Source organism: Dreissena polymorpha, chromosome 10, assembly GCF_020536995.1.
Source record: "Dreissena polymorpha isolate Duluth1 chromosome 10, UMN_Dpol_1.0, whole genome shotgun sequence".
In the NCBI taxonomy this organism is placed as follows: Eukaryota; Metazoa; Mollusca; class Bivalvia; order Myida; family Dreissenidae; genus Dreissena; species Dreissena polymorpha.
The window spans coordinates 56,003,990-56,028,111 of record NC_068364.1 but is presented as its reverse complement, the minus strand read 5'-3'; the positions used below and the strand labels follow the sequence as shown (position 1 = coordinate 56,028,111).

At 39.1% G+C, this 24,122-nt stretch overlaps 1 protein-coding gene across 1 annotated transcript in view; it reads right to left on the bottom strand.

Moving 5' to 3' along the window:
* Positions 1-1,712: 1,712 nt before the first annotated feature.
* Positions 1,713-24,122, bottom strand: part of LOC127847658 (uncharacterized) — a 138,960-nt gene continuing 116,550 nt past the window's right edge. The window contains 16 exon segments of the mRNA XM_052379713.1: positions 1,713-3,080; positions 4,706-5,329; positions 6,549-6,704; positions 7,100-7,294; positions 8,829-10,190; positions 11,912-11,932; positions 12,874-12,994; positions 13,566-13,713; positions 14,310-14,483; positions 14,753-15,007; positions 16,408-16,435; positions 16,437-16,695; positions 19,927-20,047; positions 21,025-21,123; positions 21,367-21,538; positions 22,609-22,796. Of these exon segments, the coding sequence (XP_052235673.1) occupies positions 2,832-3,080; positions 4,706-5,329; positions 6,549-6,704; positions 7,100-7,294; positions 8,829-10,190; positions 11,912-11,932; positions 12,874-12,994; positions 13,566-13,713; positions 14,310-14,483; positions 14,753-15,007; positions 16,408-16,435; positions 16,437-16,695; positions 19,927-20,047; positions 21,025-21,123; positions 21,367-21,538; positions 22,609-22,796 (4,172 nt within the window). The 3' untranslated portion in view covers positions 1,713-2,831.

Below are 24,122 nucleotides of genomic sequence, written 5' to 3'. Positions count from 1 at the left end.
GGTCAAACTTAGAGGCCAAATATCAGTAGTTGTTTTATACAAATAAAGCTTGCTCGCCCGATAATGTTTACATAATTGGTATGAGTTTGAAATAGCGGGTCATATGACAGTTTTTGTTGCACAAAAACCAAACGCCAACTTATAGATCATATTTGGAGATACTAAGTTGAAATGCTTTATTGATTGTCAATGCTCTATTTTTCTATCAAAGCGGAATATGGTTATTTATCACTGTGATAGGTCGTGTATTTTGTTTTATGATACATCATGTCTATACCCCAAATCTGTGAGCACACAAGTTTAATACATATGAATCACGTTTCATGTTCATGCTTATGGTATAAGCTGGAACAATACTTGATGTGAAAATTTGCTCCGAAACAGCTATTTAGAAAAAAGATAATATGATAAAATAACACGGCCCTTAATGTTAAGGCATTTATATTTGCAATGTTTGTATAAAATAATATCATGTATTTTATTTGAAAATCATTTAAAGATTTCACAGATATGTTTTAAACTAAGCCTTACTTCGTAATTTTAGGCAATATGTACGACTACATTGTTGCACGATATTGAAAAAGTGTGATTGTCATTTTAAACCGGACTTAAAATTAACACGTGTACAATAAAAGGTACGTATATAATGTCTATAGGTGTTATTCGTTTTGAGCGCTGCTTGTTTCTCCTTTCATATTCATCACGTTGTAATGTGTGCTTTATGTTAATAGATGAATAGGGTTGCATTCAATACAAATCTTCGTCTAACAGTTTGTTCCTTATTTTGACGTCAACCACACCATTGTTGAATACGTGTGGGCAATTTCAAATATGGCGGACAAATAGTTTCTTTAATATTGAAACACATTTTTAAATGATCCCGCGATACCAAGTAGGCATGTCTGTACATTATTTTAAATAATATATAAATAAACAAGAACTATTGTTACATTGCAAGACTCTAACATTTAAAAATGTTTCAAATAATTTGTGTAGCAAGCGAAAACATAAACTCAATTAAATGTGCGTGCCCTAGAGTTCAAACCCTGTACAAGTAGTATAAAAGCTATAACGATATTTTTTAAATCATAGATGAAAAACGTTACACACAAATTATTATTGGACCAATTGCATTGATAATTATATGAATAAATGAATGTGTATTTTTTAAATAAAATTTACATTATTGAGTGTTATTTTTCGTATTTTAATATACGCATTTGCTCATTTTTTCCTTATGACGATGTTCTTGTGATTTTACGAAATTGTGAAGAAGTCTATGCAGCCGTTTTATGGCACTATACACATGAGTGAGCGATTTAAAACAAAACTATACCATAAAGAAGATACCAAGAAACTCAGACAGTAAAGCCTGTATCTTAAACCCAACTGCATACTAATGGCCTTCCCAGAAGAACGTGAATTGCTAACTTGTTGAAATTATCCCTATATTAAGTTACGTTATAACACAATACATTGTTAAAGCGGTGCTACCGTAGATTTGATTAATCCCAGGCATTTTTACTGTATATTAAAGTAAAGAACGGGTACCAACGAGGCTTTTTACATCTGCTTTTAATAATGTGCAATCGTGAACGGGACAATTATGTGCAATCGTGAGCGGGATAAGTTTTGCACGCAGTGTTTGGTACGCTCGATAGGCGAATTCGATTATTTTTGGGTTCCGGGTACACTACAGCGAGTGGCCAACGCTTATTTCGGATATTTATTAAGCAGTTAGCAGTTTGCAACAGTATGCATAATAAATGTGAACAATGCACATGTATATAGATCAATACATTGTAAACCAATACATAGAGTCTAAAAACAAATTCTATAAAAAAAATGGATATTCATTTATAAGTATTTATAAGAAGACAGTTTTAAAACCACATCGGATATTATAACTGTACAGAAAATAACTGATGTTAATATCAAAGTTTACCATGTACAAATAAACACCAATGAAAATCGAATGGTCAAAATAGACGTTGAATTTGATACTAAGCGTATTTTTTGGAGGTATCATCAATTCATGTAACGGCTAACTATCGCTAATGCATACAAAATAAACCAACTGGGATATATAATGAATAAATTAACAGACAGCGTGAAGCGGCTATTAACACAATATTAAGAACTAAACCAGTTTATTACTATTACTATAATTACAACACGTTACCAAACCACTTTAACAATTCCCCATTATCTTAATATTACTGGGAATTCGTCGAATTCGAATTTATTTACTAAGTAACGAAAACATCTTAAATTTTGGAAGTTTTTAAAAGCACACAGAAAATTTCAGTGAAAAAATGTAAAACTAACACTGCGTTTTACACATTAAACAAAGTTTTAATTGTACTCAACTCAATATAAGGAAAGCATACAATCAAGATCAGTATGGACCGAGAAATAACAACGTGTTATATTTCATTTATACAACTGTTAAGACATGAAACCCTGAATTGGAAAATACTGCTGCAAATAACATTAATCAAGCTTTTGCATAGCAATTCTCAATTTCAGTTTGCATTACATAACATGTGTACTAAAGATCACACCAACAAGCATATTGCTAAATGATAAGCGTTTGTACTTAAAGTTTTATTTTGAGGGACGAACTTTTTGTGTGTTTTTATCAAAATGGTAAAAAATTATCTCATGGTTACAACAAATAGTGTATTTTTCAACATTAAAAAACGTAAATGTATACATTTATGCCCATTTTAGATCCAAGATTCAAGATTCAAACGACAATTTGTTTGAAAACCGACGCTAGGAAATATAATGATGATTTAATTCAACTGTCCCTTGAATATACGTGTACTTTAAGAGCTGACGATCTTCTTGATCTTTGTGCGCACCACCTGCAACATGATCAACTTCCGGGCGAGGAACTTGTCGCCAAGGGCAACGATAGTGCCCTTGTCACGTGACATGGTGACGTAGAAGATGTCCACGCCACAGTTGAACACGCACATCTCCGTGCCGTTCTTCACGCGCCAGAGGCGGATCGTGCCGTCAGCGGAACCGGAAACCACGATCTCGTTGTCGCTTGAGATGGCCGTGCACCAAACCTGCGGATGTATTAAATAATCCCAGATAAAATATGATAGTGTCTCCATTGTGGCATTCCTACACAGTCATATTGCTTAAATTGTCAATGCATATCTACGAATAAGATCTAGTTAACAATGCAATTGAAAACCAGCATTTAATAAGGTTCTTTTTTAAATAATACTCGTGGTTTAAATATGTTTCTTTGGTGTCAGGTGTCGGCGTCAAGAATCTTGAATAGTGTCCCGTTCAGTAACAAAAGCGGTAGGTTTTCTTAAGAATTGTCAATGAATTATACATAATGAAATAGAGAAGGCGTAACTTTACATAATTAACAGCAGTGGCGGTGAATAACCGAATATGTAAAACGGCGAAAGATGTATTGCGCAATTTCGTAGTAGGAAGGAAGTTTGTCTGCAACATTTATTTACTGGTGCAAAGAAATTTAACAGTACGCAATTTCTTGACTGATTTTCATGACATTATGTCTGATATTAACTTTGATTCATTTTTACATGATTAAAATTCTGTTTACATCTAGACGTGGTTTTGCAATGTGTTAAGGTGACGCAAAACAATTCCCTGGGTTGCAAATTAAGCAAGAAAACAGCAGACTTGAAACGGTATACCTGACCCAAAAATCTTGAAACTTTGTTCATAAAGAAATCCACATTAAGTATATATTATAATCATAAAATATTTGAAAACAACAAAACTTAAAAACTAAAACCAGTTCAACAAATTAGAGCACAGAGCAAGAAACGGATATCCACTTAGGAGCTAAATCAACTGCGCTATACAAGAGTTAGGCACCATAATCGCAATGAAGTTGTAGAAAATGTTAATATGAAAACGACCAAACGGACACAATCCATATTGAAATTAATTGTTTCAGAATGCATATCCTTTTGCCTCGCTCATCTCGTCGAAGACTTGACACAGATTCAATACTGGTCTTTGCATTGTCTCAACACACGTTTGAACCATGTTTTATTTAGATTGAGTAGTAAATGTGTTATTCACAGTGTACTATGTTGTTTTTTATTAGTAAGATTTTGAACTCGCGTGACCCAAATGTAAGAAAATGTCCTTCAAATTGATATACATGTATGTATTTCGCTGCAGAATTATAAAAAAGGTTTTCTAAGATTTGATTGCGTGACCTTGTTTTTGGATGCAATTGACACAGATTCAAACATGACCTAGATATTGACGATATAAACATTCTGACAAGTTTCCATCAATATTGAATCAAAATTTGACCTTGTGACCTTGTGTTAACGAAGTGCTTTTGGTGATTTTTTTTGGTCAATCCATGTCTAGCCTTCGCCTTCGTAAGCAGGTATGGAAATTCACGCAACCGAACCCATCCATACACACACACAAATCCGACAAGAAAAGGCTCTCAACGGAAAAGGTATACCTTACATAAATCCCATTCAATTACAAAACACATTTAAAACCTATTGCTTGTAGCTCAATCGCATAGAAAGCATAATGTTAACTGAGATTAGTCCGTTTCCTGTATATTCATACATAAGAACTCATATTTGCGATGATTGAGTTCGATCGCAACCGGACACCACATTTACTACCCCAGCACGGTCTCGAATGTAACACATAAAGTACAACACATGCAAAATACCTCATCCGTATGGCCTTGCAGGGTCTGTACGGGTCGCTCTGTGTTCATGTCCCAGACTTTCAGTGTGCCGTCAGCAGAACCGGAAACCAGGTAGCGGCCGTCTTCCGACAGCGCGACGCACTTGACCTCTCTCGTGTGCGCATGCGCACCGCCACTTCCGAGGAGCTGCCGGCTTGGTTGGGCATTACGAATGCCCCAAATAACTAGGTCACCGTTACGCAGGCCCGTCACGGCTTCGTCTTTTGGTAATATGGCGGTGACTTCCGGATTTGCGTCTAATTTCAACATGGCGGGTTCACTAATGTTGTAGCTGGTTAGAGTCATGTCAAAGGTCATGAACTCGGCGTTATTGTCAAATGAATTGGTGAAACCAGCAACGATGTACCGGTCGTTTTTAGATTTGTTAAGATATGAAATATAATCATTATTGCCAACCGGTGCGTCGTATCGCATCTCCTTGATCATTTGGTTACCCATCAAGTCCCACGCGATAATTGACGTGGCGTCACCGAATTTGTCCGTACGTCCGAATAACACTTTGTCGCTGTCGCTCATGGGGCAGATCGCCGAACAGTATTCGCCTTCCGCCATGGATAACGGTCTCCCGGTCATGAAGTCCCAGATCTGGATGTTAAAAATATAAATGAACAAATGGTAAATGAATAATCGTTATACTATGTACACAACAATCACCCCAGGTAAAGCACACTCTACAGATGGCTTAACCGTATTATAAAGCCTACTACACCTACAACTATCACACCCGCTTCCTCATTATGCCTATATACCCTCCAGCATGCCACCTTCAAATCCTTTACCTTCTTCCAACACTTCTTTATGCCGCCACCGACCCACAACCCCAAATATCCTACACCCTAACAAGCAACTTCACCCATTAATTAGTAGGGCTAAATTGGTCGTTGCAGGTGTATTACTTAAAAGTACCCAGGTTACTCTTCAGTATACTTCAATATACCCCGGGTACGAAGAATACGCATATAGGCTTCCGACCTTATTATGGGATCCTTTTAAGCATATTTTCCAAACCCCATGTGCTTTTTAGTATACATAAGAGTACCCGGGTTCTTTTAAGAAGTGCCTGAGCCGACAATGGCCTATCAAGCATCAGTATGTGTACCCTTATCACTTATACCACATCTAGTTAACCGACAGCTTCAAGCACTAAACACATGCCCACCCTAACATTGGTGGTGAAATAATTTCTACGACCCTTACCACATACCTCTGAATCAAACTGGGGAAATCTCAGTTACTGACCCTGTATGTACACTTCTCAGTACTAATCAGCTAAACTAATATGCTCGGACAGGTAAAGCATAAAATTAACCGTGAAACAGTAATGGTTGTTTACACGACAAAAGCACCCAAACGAAACTTACATTAGTTCAACCCTATTTATTTCAGCTTGATTGCATCTAAAGCTCTATTAACCCATTTATACTCAGTGGACTCTCCCATCCTTCTAAATTGGATCAATTTATTTCCAAAATGAGGGGTGTAAAGTATATGTATTTCTATATTTAGAATATTTCATAAAGAAATTCATTTAAGCAAACAGCGCAGACCCAGATGAGACGCCGCATCATGCGGCGTCTCATCTGGGTCTACGCTGTTTGCAAAGTCCTTTTTCCAGGACGCTCGGCATAAATGGGTTAAACTTGTGCAAACGCTCACGAGTCCGTTTCTTCCGCCATAGAACCAGTACCAGGTGTCTGAGGGGGAGATCTAAATAATGCTTCACACTGGGAATCGAACACGTGACCTCCCGGTCGCTAAGCGGACACGGTATCCACTACGCCATGGCAACCTCTCTCCACATTACCTGCAATGTATGGTTAACCACGCCCTTTCGACACGAATACTCGTTGATCTCCATATCCGCGTGCACAGCGCCCACTAGCAGGCGGTCCCCGCACACCAGGTGGAGGTGCGTGGAGCCAATCGTGTCCCCTTTCATGATGTTCTGGAGCTCGCCGTTCTGAAAGGACACCCGAGTTCGCGTTCATGAGCCATTATTGCAAAATAGAGGCCGTTATATACCACCAACTTGTTGAGCGTTAATGAGTGATAAGTACAAAATGGACGAAGACGATTAATATCCCATTTTAAATCACTGTGCATTGATTTTTTTAATCAAAATGTTTTTTTATTGAAGCTAATATGTGCAAGCAAATTATCAAGTAAAACATTTAAACTGCATATACCATAAAACTGTTCTTTTTATTAACAACGTGTAATAATTCAACGAGCGTAATATATACTTGTATGGTAGAACATGAAGATATGTTATGTTGCTGTTAACTTAACCATCGAAAAAAATCGAATACATGTATTTTAAAACGACATTTATTGCTGTTCTAACGTCATCATTACCTGCATATCCCAAACCTGGGGTGGCCCGAGGCTACTTCCGGTTACGACGTTCCTACCATCGCTCGTCATCAGGCAGCAGTCGACCCTCACCTCGTCGGCGGCAGCTCCCGGTGTGACGGCGCCCCCGGATGCCATACCGCTGGACATCACGTACTGGCCTTGCTTATTGATCGTGACCGTCTTTAGGTTTTGAACCTGAAAAGCGGACAGCGTATGGTAACTAGTTGAAACAAGAATCGGCGTTCCTTATCTGGATAAAAAATATTTTGCTTTTACCTCTGCACAAATGCGATTTATCTCGAAAATTGAAAAAGAAATTCAAGCAAAAGCAACAACAAGATGGCTATTATGGCAATAAAAGCTCAGCTGATATCAATTTACACCAATTTTCGAACACTTTATCTGATGACCTATTTTTGAACAAAATACATTTTGACCAAGTTTCATGTTGGGTAAAAATGTGGCTTCTAGGGTGTAAACATTTTCGTAATAAAATTTCACCCAGTGATTTAGTTTTAAGGTTTTTTTTATATCATATGTGTAAAATATAATACTAGCACGTGCCAGAAAAATTAAAGAAGCTAATATTGATTTTTTTGTAAAGACCTGAAATAACCAAGATATTATTCTGGAACTGTTATTGCCTAGAATTAATTGATCGCAAAAATCTATATCAGTGTTCAATGTACATAAAGAAAATCTGTAATACCCATTAAATCTTACCTCTATGTCGATCTCAATATACAATAACATTGATCTTTCCTTCGAACCATTTGTCTTTCATTTGACATTCGTGACAATATAATTTAACTTAAAAAAAGGCATGCCAGTAAGGTAACTATCAAATCATACAATACCAAGCTAGTCTCCCTTTAACATGATTTCAATATGTATAATGATTATGGAAAATGAAAGTGACTATTACTTTTTAATTTCGATGTCAGCATAGTTAAAAACGTAGGTAAAAGAAATGCGACATCGACTGTTAAAGCGAGGCAAAACTTTGATCCATAATTATCATTAATTACATTCTCAAAAGTATTATATATATAGAAATATAAGTATCTGTAGGTAGTATGCATGGTTATGCAATTCAATACACATACAATCAAGTCCTTGTATATATGACAAAAGGCTCTTATGACAAGGACACATTTCGTCCAACAAGAAAACAGACTTTTGAGGATTGTATTATTTAAGAACATACATTTTATACATGAAATTGACATTTTACACCACGAAGATGCTATATAAGTACCATGTGCGACATACGTTTTTACAAGCAAAGATCAGATAAAAAGAGGAAGAAAAGGGGAGGATAAGATTTCCAATCAAAGCAAAACTAAACTTTCCTCAGTAAAAATATAAGCATGTACTTATTTATCTCTTGCACAAAAATATAGCGGTAGATACGAACATCAGGCTTTGGGTAAGATATTCAAACAAGAAAAAATCAGGAGGAAATATAATTGCCAGGGTAGATAAGTTTGAACTTCATTCCAGAGTTACATTGCAGGATGAGTGACAAGAGGTATAAGGTAGATCCGGCGTCATTCTAATAATGAACTACATTCACGTCTTTGAAGCAGAGAGGTTCTAATTATGACCAGACAATATCATGTGTGAGTTTAAGTTCACAGTCCAGTTTGAACTTGTAAGCTGCATTACATGTAGAACGATGCAGCGCCCCAGGGAGGTCGACAGAGATACGCTCATGCTTTCTGGGTACCTGGTAGGTGTCCGCCTCACCGGCGTCTCCCGTCAGCGCATGCGCGGCGGCCCACCTGTCTTCCGGCACATCCATACCTGCGAGCAGTTCATGAACGCTTGTATTGAGTTCGGCATCAAGATTCCTACCGTTGTCGGTCGTATCGATAATTGTTACTTGAAACGCTTTTTGATCCCTCGTTTCATTAACGCAACTGTATGCCGTTTCTGACAGTTCGATGCGTTCGGTTTGGAAATGAGACGTTCCCGATTCCTTGATGGCTGTATTTCCGGTTTTCTTGATGAGGGAAGGTGTCGTGAAAGAAATCACGTTTTCCGAACGCTCAATTTGATTTCCACCCAAATAAGCGTCCGTTCCCACAGCGCCATGCGAGTCCTCAAAATCAATATCGATATCAGCGAACTGCTCTAAATTCTTCAGAGTGTCGTTGAATGCAATGCGCGTTTCTTGGAGCTCGCTGACAGTATCTGCTGTACGGTCGCCCTTGAGCTGGGCCGTGCATGTCACTGTGTATCCGCCGAACTCGGTCCTACTGCTGGATTCGGACGTCATGTTTGTCATTTCAAAATCGGTTTTCGACGAGACCGTGTGCGATTTCTCAGTCTTCAATGTTTTATCGACTTTCGCGTAAATGTTGTCTGCAAAGTTCGACTTGAAATCCTCCAAACTCAAGTCCAGAATGTTTTTTTCAAACTGGTGTGCAAACGGTCTGTCATCCAAATCGCTGTCAACCGACCCCAACTGGATTTCCGACGTGATTGTCGCCGTTGATTCGTATAGGTCGTCTCTCGAATGTTCGTCGCGTTTTCTCGATTTTGATGACGTCATTTCAGATGACGTCATTGAGTTTATGTTGGTTTCGGACGAACAGCTTTCTAGGCGTTCATATCCGTTTCTTGATACCGTCGTTTTAATGTTCGATGGGACTTGCAAAGACGTTCTTCTAGTAGTATTCGCGTTCTTGGTCGTTATTTGCAATGTTTCCTTGTCCTTCGGCATTTCAAAATATGATTTATTGCTATACATAGCGAACGGTGCAGGTCCTGTGTGTATCTGTACTTTTGATGTGACGTCACCTTCTACTGTTGTATTCCCATTCGCTCTACTATCATTTAGAAGAGACTGGTTTATTTTTGAACGGACCATCAGCAACTGAGGCGAGTGTTCAACAATAATATCTTCGGACCGGTCAACAAACCCTTGGTCACGAGATGGTGCTAGCGCCGCGCAGTAGATATCAGAACGAGGCGAGATTGACTGGTTCTTACCGGAAGTCATGATAATATTTAGAACAGAAGTGTATGTGTCGGTTTTTGGTGGAACGACTGTTATCAACCTTGTACTGTACGCAGAGTTTGCCACCTAAATGACGAAATACAATTTAATGATATAAAGCAAGAATCGTTTGCGGTGCTATGGTTACTTTAACCGTGTTCTCCACTTTTAATGAGAGCGCCACACACCAAGCTTATTTTTGCATGCAAAAATAATTATACAGAAAATTGATTTTTTTTTTTACTGAAATATAGATATTTCTAGTAACAATATCTGGTTGGTTAGTAGGCAAAATGTTAAAACAACTAAGAGTTTGGAGTTAGCAAAGGGTACATTATCTAGGAACAAAACATAATCGAACATAAGACGAAAAGTGTGAAATACATTTTTGGAAACACACTTTTATGTTTTCAGTGCAAAATGTGCTTAATAAAGATATTTTTTAAACTTTTTTTATAAATCAATAAATGAAATAAAAATAAATGTAACAATAAAGTTAATCTGCAACATGGAAAATAAGCAAAAACCAAGCTAACTAAAAACAGATGCCCAAAAGTCCGCATGTTTGGACACAGGCGAATCCACAATATGAGTCGCGTTCTGAGGAAACAGGGCATAATGCATGCGCGTAAAGAATTGTCCCAGATTAGCATGTGCAGTCTGCACAGGCAAATCAGGGACGACACTTTCTCCCTTAATTGGATTTTTGCTAAGAATAGACTTCATTTAACGAAACATGTACAAACGGAAAGCATCGTACCTGATTAGCCTGTGCTGACTGCACAGGCTAATCTAAGACAACACTTTACGCACATGCATTATGCCCAGTTTTCTCAGAACGCGGCTCATATATTCTACAGCGGACACAGAGTCAAAACTTGTCGCAATAAGAACCCCTTCCATAACGATAATCAACACATTCAGCTGAGACATTTCGACACATTTCCACCAAGCAGTTATATGAGCTGAACACATATACACTAATTGAACTATATTTTCGATAGTGGAAAAGCAGTCTATAGGCCATAATTCTGCTAAATCTAGTCGCAGCAAACGCTCCTTTATTAATTGTAATCTATACATCATTCAACGTTGAAAGTGTGATCCTGATCCATCAAGAAGTTCCAGAGAAGTTGAACACACAAAGTTTTAATAAACATTCCATACTGGAGAACAAACGGTCATTATCTGCCAAAAATCTGTCGACTTTAAAATTCCTTGAGTAACGTGCATTTACGAATAAAAGAATTTAACTGTGAACGTTTGAGCGAGATACATCTTGTAGTTAAACAGGAATTCAAAACACAACCTCCATGACGTATTTATGGACGGACGGACAAGTGAACGTCTTGACTCTTCAATACCCACTCCACGCGGGCATAAATGAGTCGCGTTCTGAGAAAACTGGGCATAATGCATGCGCGTAAAGTGTCGTCCCAGATTAGCCTGTGCAGTCCGCACAGGCTAATCAGCGACGACACTTTCCGCCTAAAATGGATTTTTGCTTAAATGAGACTTCATTTCAACGAAAAATGTAATAAAAGCGGAAAGTGTCTTCCCTGATATGCCTGTGCGAACTGCACAGGCTAATCTGGGACGACATTTTACGCACCTGCATTATGCCCATTTTTCTTAGAACAAGCCTCAAGTAAAAACAACAAAATAGAAGCTAACTACTTGTTTAAGCATGCACATAAAAGTTCTCATATCCCCATTTGAACCATGCGTATTGCAAGTGAATTAAAATATAATTGGGAAATATACTTTATAAAGCCTTTTCCGCACCTAACTGCGTACTACTGCCTTACCTTTAAACTTGTGAGTGTTTTCTAGATAATAATAGGATACATACATAACAGCCTCATATATATGTGTAGCGATTATATGTGTAGTTATTTCCATTACAAAGCTTCTGTCTGTGTATAAAAAGTTAACAAGCATAACGTTACAATAACGTGTTTATTATTAACGCAGATTATTTTGAAAGGCGAAATAATACTAGTATAAAAAATGTTGAAACTATACGAATGTTTTATCAGAAATTCCATTAAAAATAAATGTGCATAATGTCAGTTACAGTTCCACCGGGGCGCGTATTCACCAACCGATTCTTAGACTTAAGAATAAAGAATAGACTTGGAACCAAGAAAAATGTGTTCAGTGTTTGAATATATACAGGCCTCCACTGGTGATTATGTCATTTACAAAATGTTCTATATGAAGAATAATATAGATAGAGATGTTTACTGCAGAGTTTGACTCAAAATTAAAGAAATTCTGGAATATTCTAAGTTAAAGAATTTTGTTCATTCTTAGACTTAAGTCCAAGAATTGTTTGGTGAATATGGGCCCTGGTACGTCCAACAACGTAATAAAATGTTTTTGTTTTGTTTAACGTATCCCTTTATTAAGATAATCGGATATTTGGTAATTGCTTACCGAAAAGTTGATATTATTTCAAACAAATGAAATACGCTTGTTTCTGTTTTGCTGTGTTATTAATCATCTGATAAAATTGAGTTTACATGTTGTCATTTTAATAAGAAGTATAGCCGGTTTAATTGAAAAAAAATCCTTCTTAAAATGATATTGAATAGTATTTCTTTTATAAAACAATGCACCACCTCGAAAACTCAAACACGTGTAAATGCAATACACATACAATAAAACGACAGATATCACGCACCAACTCACAATCAATCTGCCTACGTAATCAAAGGACTGCAAGCTGTACACAGGTTCGCGACGATACAGTTATTATACTCCTTACCTGGTAATTGTAGTGCGTGTTCAGGGTGGACGAGGAGTAGGAATTACCGGAAGTGAGCGTACCGGCAACAGGCATGTCGTAATCGGGAATGCCGTCACCGGAAGACTGAGATAGGTACTGGCTGCAACCGGAAATAACACATGAATTAGGTTTACATATATTGTATGTTATATATTATTTTCTGAAAATTACTTTTTCCTGTTATACTTTGTTCAGTTTTTACGCTACGTCTTTGTAGGGCATGAATAACATTACTGAAGTTTGGCATACATTTAGATAATGGTGTTGGGCATTGATGCCATTTTATATAGTGCTTTGTACTCAATAATGAAAATAAGCGAATATGCGGTTCTATTTGCAAGATTAATGATTCCAGATCAATTGTCAGCTTTTAATTGTATTTAAACAAACTCAGGTTTTGCATGAAAATACATTTCAAATTACGATAACTGTGACTGTCATATATTCCTTTGTATTATCATGGTTGGGTTAAATTAACTAACGATAAAAGTTTCGCATAATTGACGATCACCAACATTTATCATCGGTTTATTTAAGTAGTGCTTTTCCTTTTCTTGGAATCGTTAACAAATTAGTCATAAATGTCCACTTGCTGTGACCTAAAAATTCCTTCGTTACTCTAATTCGTCGTAAGACATTTATATGAAAGGTCAATGAATCATAAGCCGTACCCTGTATAGCCTCGGTCCATTGTCCCTCCGCCACTCCCGTATGACTGCATCGTATTAGACTGGTAGTTGGAAGAGTATGCCGACGACGACATGTTCCGTCGGGCAGCCGTCGGTGATCCTATTGCTGTCCCCTTGTTCGAGAAAGTACCTGAAATAGTGCGCTTTTGAAGATCACCGAAACCTGATTTAACCCGACAACTTCATTAGACAATAGTTCAATAAATCGAGGCTACCGTACTTGTTAAATGCGCACCATCATGGTGAAAGAGGAACGACGATAACAAAATGAACGAAAACGACAGACTGGTGTTGAACGCATCAATATTCGTAAACTATTTTAATACAAAAAACGATTGCAATAAGACGCCAGTCTGGGTTTGAAGGCATCATTTTTCAACAACTTTGACTTACAATATAGCTACATGATCAGCTGTTTTCACGGATATTAGTTACCCCTGTCAAGTATTAGTTGAATAATATGTGTCTCTCAGATGGAAAAGCTGTCTCGAAATAAAACACATATCCAGCTAAAGATAAACACTGCACAAGCGACAGCGTTCACAACCTTGAGCTAAGAACACAAACGCACCTTAGAAATAGGTAGGTTTTATACCGTATTTTGCACTACTAGACACTGTGATGCTGAACCTGTTTAAAATTTGCATTAGAACAAAGTGCATATACAAAGACCTTGTTTTGAAACTTATTATCAATTTGGTGTTCAATATTGTACACGATTCGTACCTGTTGCGCGCAGTGTTGATGCATCAACCGCGTCCGCGCCTCCTCCGACGGCACTTACGCCCGCGCCACCGCCGCCCGCGCTACCGCCGCCGACTGTGGTGGATGTGGACTGGAAGTATGACGTGTACGTGGAGCTTCCCCCGCCGGCACCGCCACCGGCACCGCCCGCTCCCACTAAACACAGAGAAAGGTCGAAGTCATAACAGTCATAAATATCATAATGCATGGTGTAAAACAGTTTCATCTTGACAGTTAACTTATCCCCAATATCATTATAAAAAAGCAACAGTTGCATCTTTGGCATTCATAACAATAATGTCGTCGTAGATAACTTCAATACTCAATCATCACATTATTTTCGAATATATTAACACTTTACCGTCACTTGATTATCTACTGCAACAATTGGGTTCATTTCTCTATATGATTGCAAGAACACTTACCGCCGGAAGCACTCCCGTTGACGACCGTAACCTTGGACAACGCCCCGTTGGCTCCAGCTGCGGAAAGTCCAGACCCCCCACCGGCGCCAGCGCTCGCCGCTTGCACTGCGCCCAAATTAGATGCCGCGCGAGGGGATGAGATTGTCATTCCAGCACCACCGCCGCCTGCCCCGGCCCCCGGACTAAGACATGTCGGGACCCCGGGCTTCAGTTTGTAGAGCGCCCACATTAGACTTGTCAGAAAAGCCATTGTACCTAGAATGTCATTATAATGATAGTAAAACGGTGAGGAATGTAATGATTATGATGATGATTATTATCAATTAAAAAAAATATGATAATAATAACAAGACTATTGCCAAGCAATATAGTCCCCTACCGGCTCCACCATTGTCAGAAATTCCACCATTGTCAGATTTGTTTGTTATTTGTTGCCATAGCAACCAAAATTTTTGACGTAGGAACAAAATGAAATAACATGCACAACGTCCATATTGCCATCTATCCATGTTTCAAGTGTCATGAAAAAATATTAAGAACTTTAAAAGTTATCGCAGAATCCAGAAAACCACCATTTTCAGCAGTATTTCTAGTCTATTTGTTGCAATAGCAACCATAATTTTTGACGTAGGAACAAAATGAAACGACGTGCATAATGTCCATATTGCCATCTATCCATGTTTCAAGTTTCATGAAAATATATTAAGAACTTTTAAACATATCGCAGGATCTAGAAAAGTGTGACTGAATGGCAGACTGACAGACTGACAGACAGACAGACAGACAGACAGACAGACAGACAGACAGACAGAGCGCAAACCATAAGTCCCCTCCGGGGAAACCGGTAGGGGACAATAACAAGCTAATTCGTTGAATAAATAACCCAGCCAAACACATGTTGTTGATGATGGGTGCAAATCTCTTGATAAACGGTATAATCCTAAAAAATAATTCAGTGTATGGTTATTGTTTTGATGCATTGCTATTTTCCTCATTGATATTTATACACCCATGAAGTTTCATGTTGCAATTTGTAGTGTTTCTAAGATAAATCGCTGTAAAGTTAAATGATACAAAAACAACAAATGGTTATATCTCTTATATAGTTTCTGAGTTATAGCCCTGGCAAATTTGTGACAGACGAATGGAAGAAATGACGGACGGGCGGAATGACGGACAGACGGACAAAACCAATTCTATTTCCCTCCGCCTTTGTCGAGGGATAATAATAATAAGTAGTATTAATAATATTAGTATATAATATTTATTATTATCATCTATTATTTATAATAATAATAATAGTAGTAGTAGTAGTAGTAGTAGTAGTAGTAGTAGTAGTAGTAGTAGTAGTAGTAGTAGTAGCAGTAGTAGTAGTAGTAGTAGTAGTAGTAGTACTAGTAGTAGTAGTAGTAGTAGTAGTAGTAGTAGTAGTAGTAGTAGTAGTAGTAGTAGTAGTAGTAGTAGTAGTAGTAGTAGTAGTAGTAGTAGTAGTAGTAGTAGTAGTAGTAGTAGTAGTAGTAGTAGTAGTAGTAGTAGTAGTAGTATTTTTAACTGGGAAACAATCGTTTATATTACACATCTTACCTTGCAAATAAATACTCAGCTTCTATCTGTTTTACACATCAAGAGCGAACTTAAACCGTTTCAAAACTTACCTAAAACTGTGCCGACAACGGCCCCCGCTCTCGCCCCGCCCATCATGCCAGCCGGTCCAACTTGAGCCGCAGCAACTGCGCCCGGAATCCTGTATGCTTGGTCCCACCAGATCGATACCGGTAATGGGCGGCAGAACACCCCCCGCTCCGCCAATGCTAGGGATTTCCGGGACAATGCCGCCGGAACCACCGATTCCTGGCCCAATAACGCCACCGCCGCCAATATCGGTCGGTATGGTAACACCGGGCGGGATGACTAAATCAGGTGGCGCTGGTGTAGTTTTTCCACTAAAATCGATTAAATGGACATTTTTGTTAGTTTTTGCTGATAAAATACACGAGGAGCTGGTGCTTTAGATAAACGGTATTATTGGCGTCAAGAGAGACAAAGAGTGAAGAACAGAGATGGCATTAGGAAAATACATCGCTTATGGTTGTTACAGCAACGTTGAACAAAGATGGATTGCAATATTCGACCAACATTCAATACAAAATAAATCTGAAGGAATTAAATATATCATTCTATCATAAAACATTATCGATAATACATAGGGTTTTTGTGGAACGACACATAAGTGTAAGGGCGAAAATATATATTCACAAACAAACAAGTTCTATCAAGGGCGATATAACACAGATTAAGTCAGTTATGACAAAACAACCAACACAATACAAAGGAGCCCCGCTCTGTAACAAAGGTTGTTAACCCTTTGCATGCTGGGTAATTTGTCGTCTGCTAAAATGTCGTCTGCTGGCTGAATTTCTAAAATTAGCATTTTCTTCGATTTTTTTCAAAGAATACTATCAGAATAGCAAACAGTTTGGATCCTGATGAAACGCCACGTTTTGTGGCGTCTCATCTGGATCCAAACTGTTTGCAAAAACCTTCAATATCCGGTTTCAGCTCTCAAAGGGTTAAATTAATGTGCGAAATGTGTCGTTCCAGATTACCATATGCTGTCAACACAGGCTAATAAGGGACGTCACTTTTCGCTTTAAAGCCTCTTCTTAACAAAAAAAACAGATTAAGCAGAAAGTGTCGTCCCATATTAGCCTGTGCGGACTGCATCATGTATAAGAAGCCTCATAGCCATACGCTTCAATGTTTTGTTTCGTTCAAATTTGGGTCCGGTAGGGATACCCATTCCCAATGGAAACAAGAGGGCCAAGATGGCCCTAGTTCGCTCACCTGAGAGAAGTCGGTTCATTCAATCTTTACCAAACGTCAAACTTGACCTAGATATTGTCCAGACAATCATCCTGGTCAAGTTTCATCATTATTGAACCAAAACTCTGGCATATGGAGTGTTTTTGTTTTTGTAAGATTTGACCTGGTGACCTATATATTGAGTTGACCTCCCTTACCAAACATCAAACTTTGCTTACAAAAATAAATATTATGACCAAGATTCATAAAATCTGAAACAAAATTGTGATCTCTAGAGTGTTTACAGGGATTTTGTATAATATAATGAAAATTTGGACAATCTAAGGGCAATAATTATGGCATTAATTATGTGATATATAAAACCAATCTTTTCACCAAGTTTCATGATGATTGGACAAAAAATGTGACTTCTAGAGTGTTCACAAGCTCTTTTTATTATGTTTAAATATAAGAAAACTGCCCCCCTCCCCCCCCCCCCGGCAGCCATGTTATTCAACTGACCGGAACCATTTTTGGACTCAACTCTCATAACAAGGACACCAATGTTCTGACCAACTTTCATGAAAATTGTGCCAAAAATGTGACTTCTAGAGTGTTCACATGATTTCACTATATACATATAGAGAAAAATGCCCCGCCCACTGGCGGCCATGTTTTTTCATCGATCTGGACCATTTTAGAACTCGTCCAAGCAATCAATAATGTTTTGACCAACTTTCACGATGATTGGGCAAAAATTGTGACTTCTAGAGTGTTTACAAGGTTTCTCTGTAGCCAAATAAGGAAAACTGGCCGCCATATTTTTCAACGGACGGAAACCACTTTTGAACTCAACCAACATATCATTAAGACAAACATTTTGACAAAGTATCATGAAGATTGGGCATGAAATGTGACTTCTACAGTGTTTACAAGTTTTTTCCTTTTTTTTTGACCTAGTGACCTAGTTTTTGACCCGGCACGACCCAGTTTCGAACTCGACCGAAATTTCATTAAAACGAAGCTTCTGACCAAGTTTCATGAAGATCGGACAATAAATATGGCCTCTAGAGTGCTTACGAACAAATGTGGACGGACGGACAGACGAAGGACAAAGACCGGTCACAAAAGCTCATCTGAGCAATCAGGTGAGCTAAAAAGCATATATTTTTCCCAAATGGGACCCAACAATTCCAAATGACAGGTTTCCAAAAAAGAATATATTTTTAATAAGTCTACAAATGTAAATTATTTCCAAAATCCAGCTCTATAACTTGAACATTAGAAAATATAATACTGAAATAACTTTAACTATCAATTTAAATCTATTTGTAACCATAAAATCAACAACATTAATTTCCCAATTTTAGGCAAGAGTACACGATATTTCCCAATCCAAAGGGACCCGGTCCCATTCCCAACAGGTGGGGAAAAAACACTGCACTTACCCGCCGGTAAGCAGGAAGGGTTTCAACACTTACCCGCCGGTAAGCAGGAAGGGTTTCAACACTTACCCGCCGGTAAGCAGGAAGGGTTTCAACACTTACCCGCCGGTAAGCAGGAAGGGTTTCCACACTTACCCGCCGGTAAGCAGGAAGGGTTTCCACACTTACCCGCCGGTAAGCAGGAATGGTTTCAACACTTACCCGCCGGTAAGCAGGAAGGGTTTCAACACTTACCCGCCGGTAAGCAGGAAGGGTTTCCACACTTACCCGCCGGTAAGCAGGAAGGGTTCCAACACTTACCCGCCGGTAAGCAGGAAGGGTTCCAACACTTACCCGCCGGTAAGCAGGAAGGGTTTCAACACTTACCCGCCGGTAAGCAGGAAGGGTTTCCACACTTACCCGCCGGTAAGCAGGAAGGGTTTTCACACTTACCCGCCAGTAGACAGGAAGGGTTTCAACACTTACCCGCCGGTAAACAGGAAGGGTTTCCACACTTACCCGCCGGTAAGCAGGAAGGGTTCCAACACTTACCCGCCGGTAAGCAGGAAGGGTTCCAACACTTACCCGCCGGTAAGCAGGAAGGGTTTCAACACTTACCCGCCGGTAAGCAGGAATGGTTTCAACACTTACCCGCCGGTAAGCAGGCATGGTTTCAACACTTACCCGCCGGTAAGCAGGAAGGGTTTCAACACTTACCCGCCGGTAAGCAGGAAGAGTTTCAACACTTACCCGCCGGTAAGCAGGAAGGGTTTCCACACTTACCCGCCGGTAAGCAGGAAGAGTTTCAACACTTACCCGCCGGTAAGCAGGAAGGGTTTCAACACTTACCCGCCGGTAAGCAGGAAGGGTTTCAACACTTACCCGCCGGTAAGCAGGAAGGGTTTCAACACTTACCCGCCGGTAAGCAGGAAGGGTTTCAACACTTACCCGCCGGTAAGCAGGAAGGGTTTTACCAGCACGACGTCTCCCTTGATCTGTACGAGCTTGCCGTGTAGTTGGGTCTTGGAGAGAAGCAGGTCTAACCAGCGATGGCCGTTGTAGTAGGCACCTGAGCAAATATGGCGTACGCGGATGAGAGAATATGAGTCGCGTTCTGAGAAAACTGGGCTTAATGCATGTGCAAAAAGTGTCGTCCCAGATTAGCCTGTGCAGTCCGCACAGGCTAATCAGGGACGACACTTTCCGCTTTTAAGGTATTTTTATTTAAATGAAGTCCCTTCTTAGCAAAAATCCAATTTAGACGGAAGGTGTTGTCCCTGATTAGCCTGTGCGAACGGCACATGGTAATCTGGGACGACACTTTACGCACATGCATTATGCCCAGTTTTATCAGAACGCGGCTCATATAGTAACAATCGTATTTTTAAAGTTAAGTTTGTTGGATTATATTGGTCAGATCTTATATTTTTACCACATATTGAACTTTACCTGCAACAAGATTTGCCAGAATAATGTCCCAATGCAGTTGGCACCTGCGCAGATGTAAGTTTAGATCTATTTATTTTAGCTGGACTACATCGAAAACCGAACTCTATATGTAATGCTCGCGAGTCCGTTTCTTGGATAGATGTTAATTTAGACCTTTTTATTTCAGCTCGATTACATCGAAAGCCCAATGCTTATTGAAATGCTCACGAGTCCGTGTCTTAGGTATAAATTAGTTTTTCGGTATTTATTTATTTCAGCTCGATTGCATCGAAAGCCGAATGCTTAACGAACTGCTCACGAGCCCATTTCCTGGGTAGAACCAGTACTTGGTTGTTTGTTTTTTTTTTTGTTGTTGTTTTTCTTTGGAGGGGGTCTAAAGAATGCTCCGACAGTAGGGATCGAAACCATGACCTCCCCTCCCGGACGCTTAGCCAAACGAACCCCGGGGTAGGGAATATAAATAAAAAGTACCCAGGAATATGCCCGGGTACCTCGTACCGTAATTCCGTAGCTTAGGTATACTGTTATATACTTAAGAGTACCCGGTGTACTTTTAACTAGCGCCTGAGTCGGAAATTGAGTGTAATTGTTGTTTACCTCCGATGATGCCGTAGTAGTTACGGATGATAGCGCCACTCGAGTCAGTCCGTCCGCCCAGCATCACGCGGTGCACCCGTTTGAACAGTGACAGTACACCTTAAAGACGTCAAATGTGACGAAAAACTAGGAATATATAACCACAAGAGAAAACGTATTAAAGCAAGATCGCATTACAAATCTAATAATGTAGAAAAATATCTTATAATTGTCCCTTCAGTTTTCAAGAATACTTAATGGTACATGACAGGCGAATATGTGCATTAAACGACTACCGGTAAACCATTTTACGCGACACCGATGCACGCACACACGCGCGCGCACACAGACGGGCGCACATACCTGTGTTCACGGCAATCTTTGTGGGCAGCTGGTTGACCTGTAGGGTGCTGTTACTTCCGGTTCGGATGTAGCGCACCACGTGATACTGGCCGTCGTTGAAGAGACGCGAGTCTTCCACTAGCCTCACTAGACCAGTTCCGGTGTTCGACTCCGCTATGATGTGGCCGTTTTCCTAAAAAAATACAGAGAAAATCATAAACCAAGAAATCAAAACACAACAAGCACAGAGAAGTCTTCGAACAAAGTCCCAAAACAAATTTACGTTATTAAATTTAACGCCATAATCATAAAGACTCCAAATAACATATATGGCCATCATTATTTACCGGCTTAAAGGGATCTTTTCACGTTTTGGTAAATTGACAAAATTGAAAAAAGTTGTTTCAGATTCGCAAATTTTCGGTTTAGTTATGATATTTGTGAGGAAACAGTATAACTGAACATTTGCCATGGTCTAATATAGCCATTATGTGCATCTTTTGACGATTTAAAAACCTAAAAATTATAAAGCGTTGCAACGCGAAACGATTGAATAATTTGAAGAGTTCTGTTGTTGTCGTTTAAATTTGTGAAACTACGAAGATTGCTTATATAACGTATAAAATACGTATCTTATGTATGCTTGGCAGGATAGCTCAGTTGGCCAATGCGTTTTTACTTCAGGATTCCGGGGGTACTGGTTCGAGCGCTGCTGCGGGCTACTTTTTTTTCTTTTTTAAATTTTATTTTTGATCTTTTACTGGAGATTTTAAAATTTAATGTGTACATTTATAAATATAAAGCATTTATTGACAAACTTCAAAACATGCCAAAATCTGTGAAAAGGCCCCTTTAAAACAACGACGTTACGTTCTGATACGCCAATGTGAACTCAAACTCAAAGCGGTTTATTTAAAAGGCCGCTTAACAACTGTAGCTATTATTATTATTATTATTATTATTATTATTATTATTATTATTATATGAGCCGCGTTCTGAGAAAACTGAGCTTAATGCATGTGGGTAAAGTGTCGTCCCAGATTAGCTTGTGAAGTCCGCACAGGCTAATCAGGGACCACACTTTCCGCTTTTATGGTATTTTTAGTTTCAAGTAAGTCCCTCCTTACCAAAAATCAATTTTAGGCGGAAAGTGGCGACCCTGATTAGCCTGCGCGGACTACACAGGCTAATCTGGGATGACACTTTACGCACATGCGTTAAGCCCAGTTTTCTCAGAACGCGTCTCATGTTTTCTCAACACACCAGTCGTATCTCGATGTACTCGTTGCTGTCCAGGCCGCTCTCTATCCGGTACAGGACGCCGTCGCGCTCCAGGGTCATAAAACCGAACGCCAGCATGTCCTCGTTAGAGTTCAGTTGCCTCTCCAGAGGAAACTCGTACAGCACGATGCCGCTCCCGCCATTTTTGCCGAAGTAATAACCGGTCGGGACTGCGGATTAAAAACAAACATACTTTTTTTTCCGAAATAAAAACAGATCGGTCTGCGATTTTAATAATATCGCACTACTTTTTCCGAAGCAATAACCGATCGGGTCTGCGGCTTAAACAAGGAAAGTGCAAGGGTCGAAGGACGATCATTCAGATGAAATCATTTTTAAAATTAGCCGATTAGGTTTTAAAACTATTAATACTATAAATTGAAGACAGAAGAATACATGCAATTAACATATATTAATTTTTCTACTGATAAAGTCGAATTCTAGTTTGCAAAAGTCACTTGTTGTTCATGCTTTTAAAAGTATATCACTACGTGTATGGATAAAAAACTTTAACGGATTTTTTTTAATTAAAATAAAATGTGGTGTAATATCACGTGCGCTTATCCACTCATAAAAGCGATAAATACCATGATCTTGTGCACGTTCTTAGTAAAACAATATGCCCTTGAAAGCCAGGACGAGCTATCAGCAGGGTATTGCACATACATACTAGGCCGGCCGACGATGCAAGTGTTTCAAGAAACGTAATTAATTTATTTTGTTTAAAGTCTTAAAGAACGGTGATTGTGAACATTGACTTTGATTGTAAGTCAAATGGAAAATTGACTTTTACACATGTTAACAAAACTCGCGGTTATCTTAATACAACTATAATACAAGAGCTGTTTGTAAAACATGCATGCCCCCCATATGGGCTCTCCGTTGTAGTGACAGCCATTGTGTGAATATGTTTTTTTTTGTCACTGTTACCTTGACCTTTGACCAAGTGACCTGAAAATCAATAGGGGTCATCTGCCAGTCATGATCAATGTACCTATGAAGTTTCATGATCCTAGCCATAAGCCTCCTTGAGTTATTATCCGGAAACCATTTTACTATTTCGGGTCACCGTGACCTTGACCTTTGACCTAGTGACCTGAAAATCAATAGGGGTCATCTGCGAGTCATGATCAATCTACCTATCAAGTTTCATGATCCTAGGAATAAGCGTTCTTCAGTTATCATCCGGAAACCATTTTACTATTTCGGGTCACCTTGAACCTGACCTTTGACCTAGTGACCTCAAAATCGATAGGGTTCATCTGCGAGTCATGATCAATGTACCTATGAAGTTTCATGATCATAGGCATAAGCGTTATTGAGTTATCATCCGGAAACCATTTTACTATTTCGGGTCACCATGACCTTGACCTAGTTACCTCAAAATCAGTAGGGTCATCTGCGAGTCATGATCAATGTACCTATGAAGTTTTATGATCGTAGCCATTAGCGTTCTTGAGTTATCATCCGGAAACCATTTTACTTATTCAGGTAAC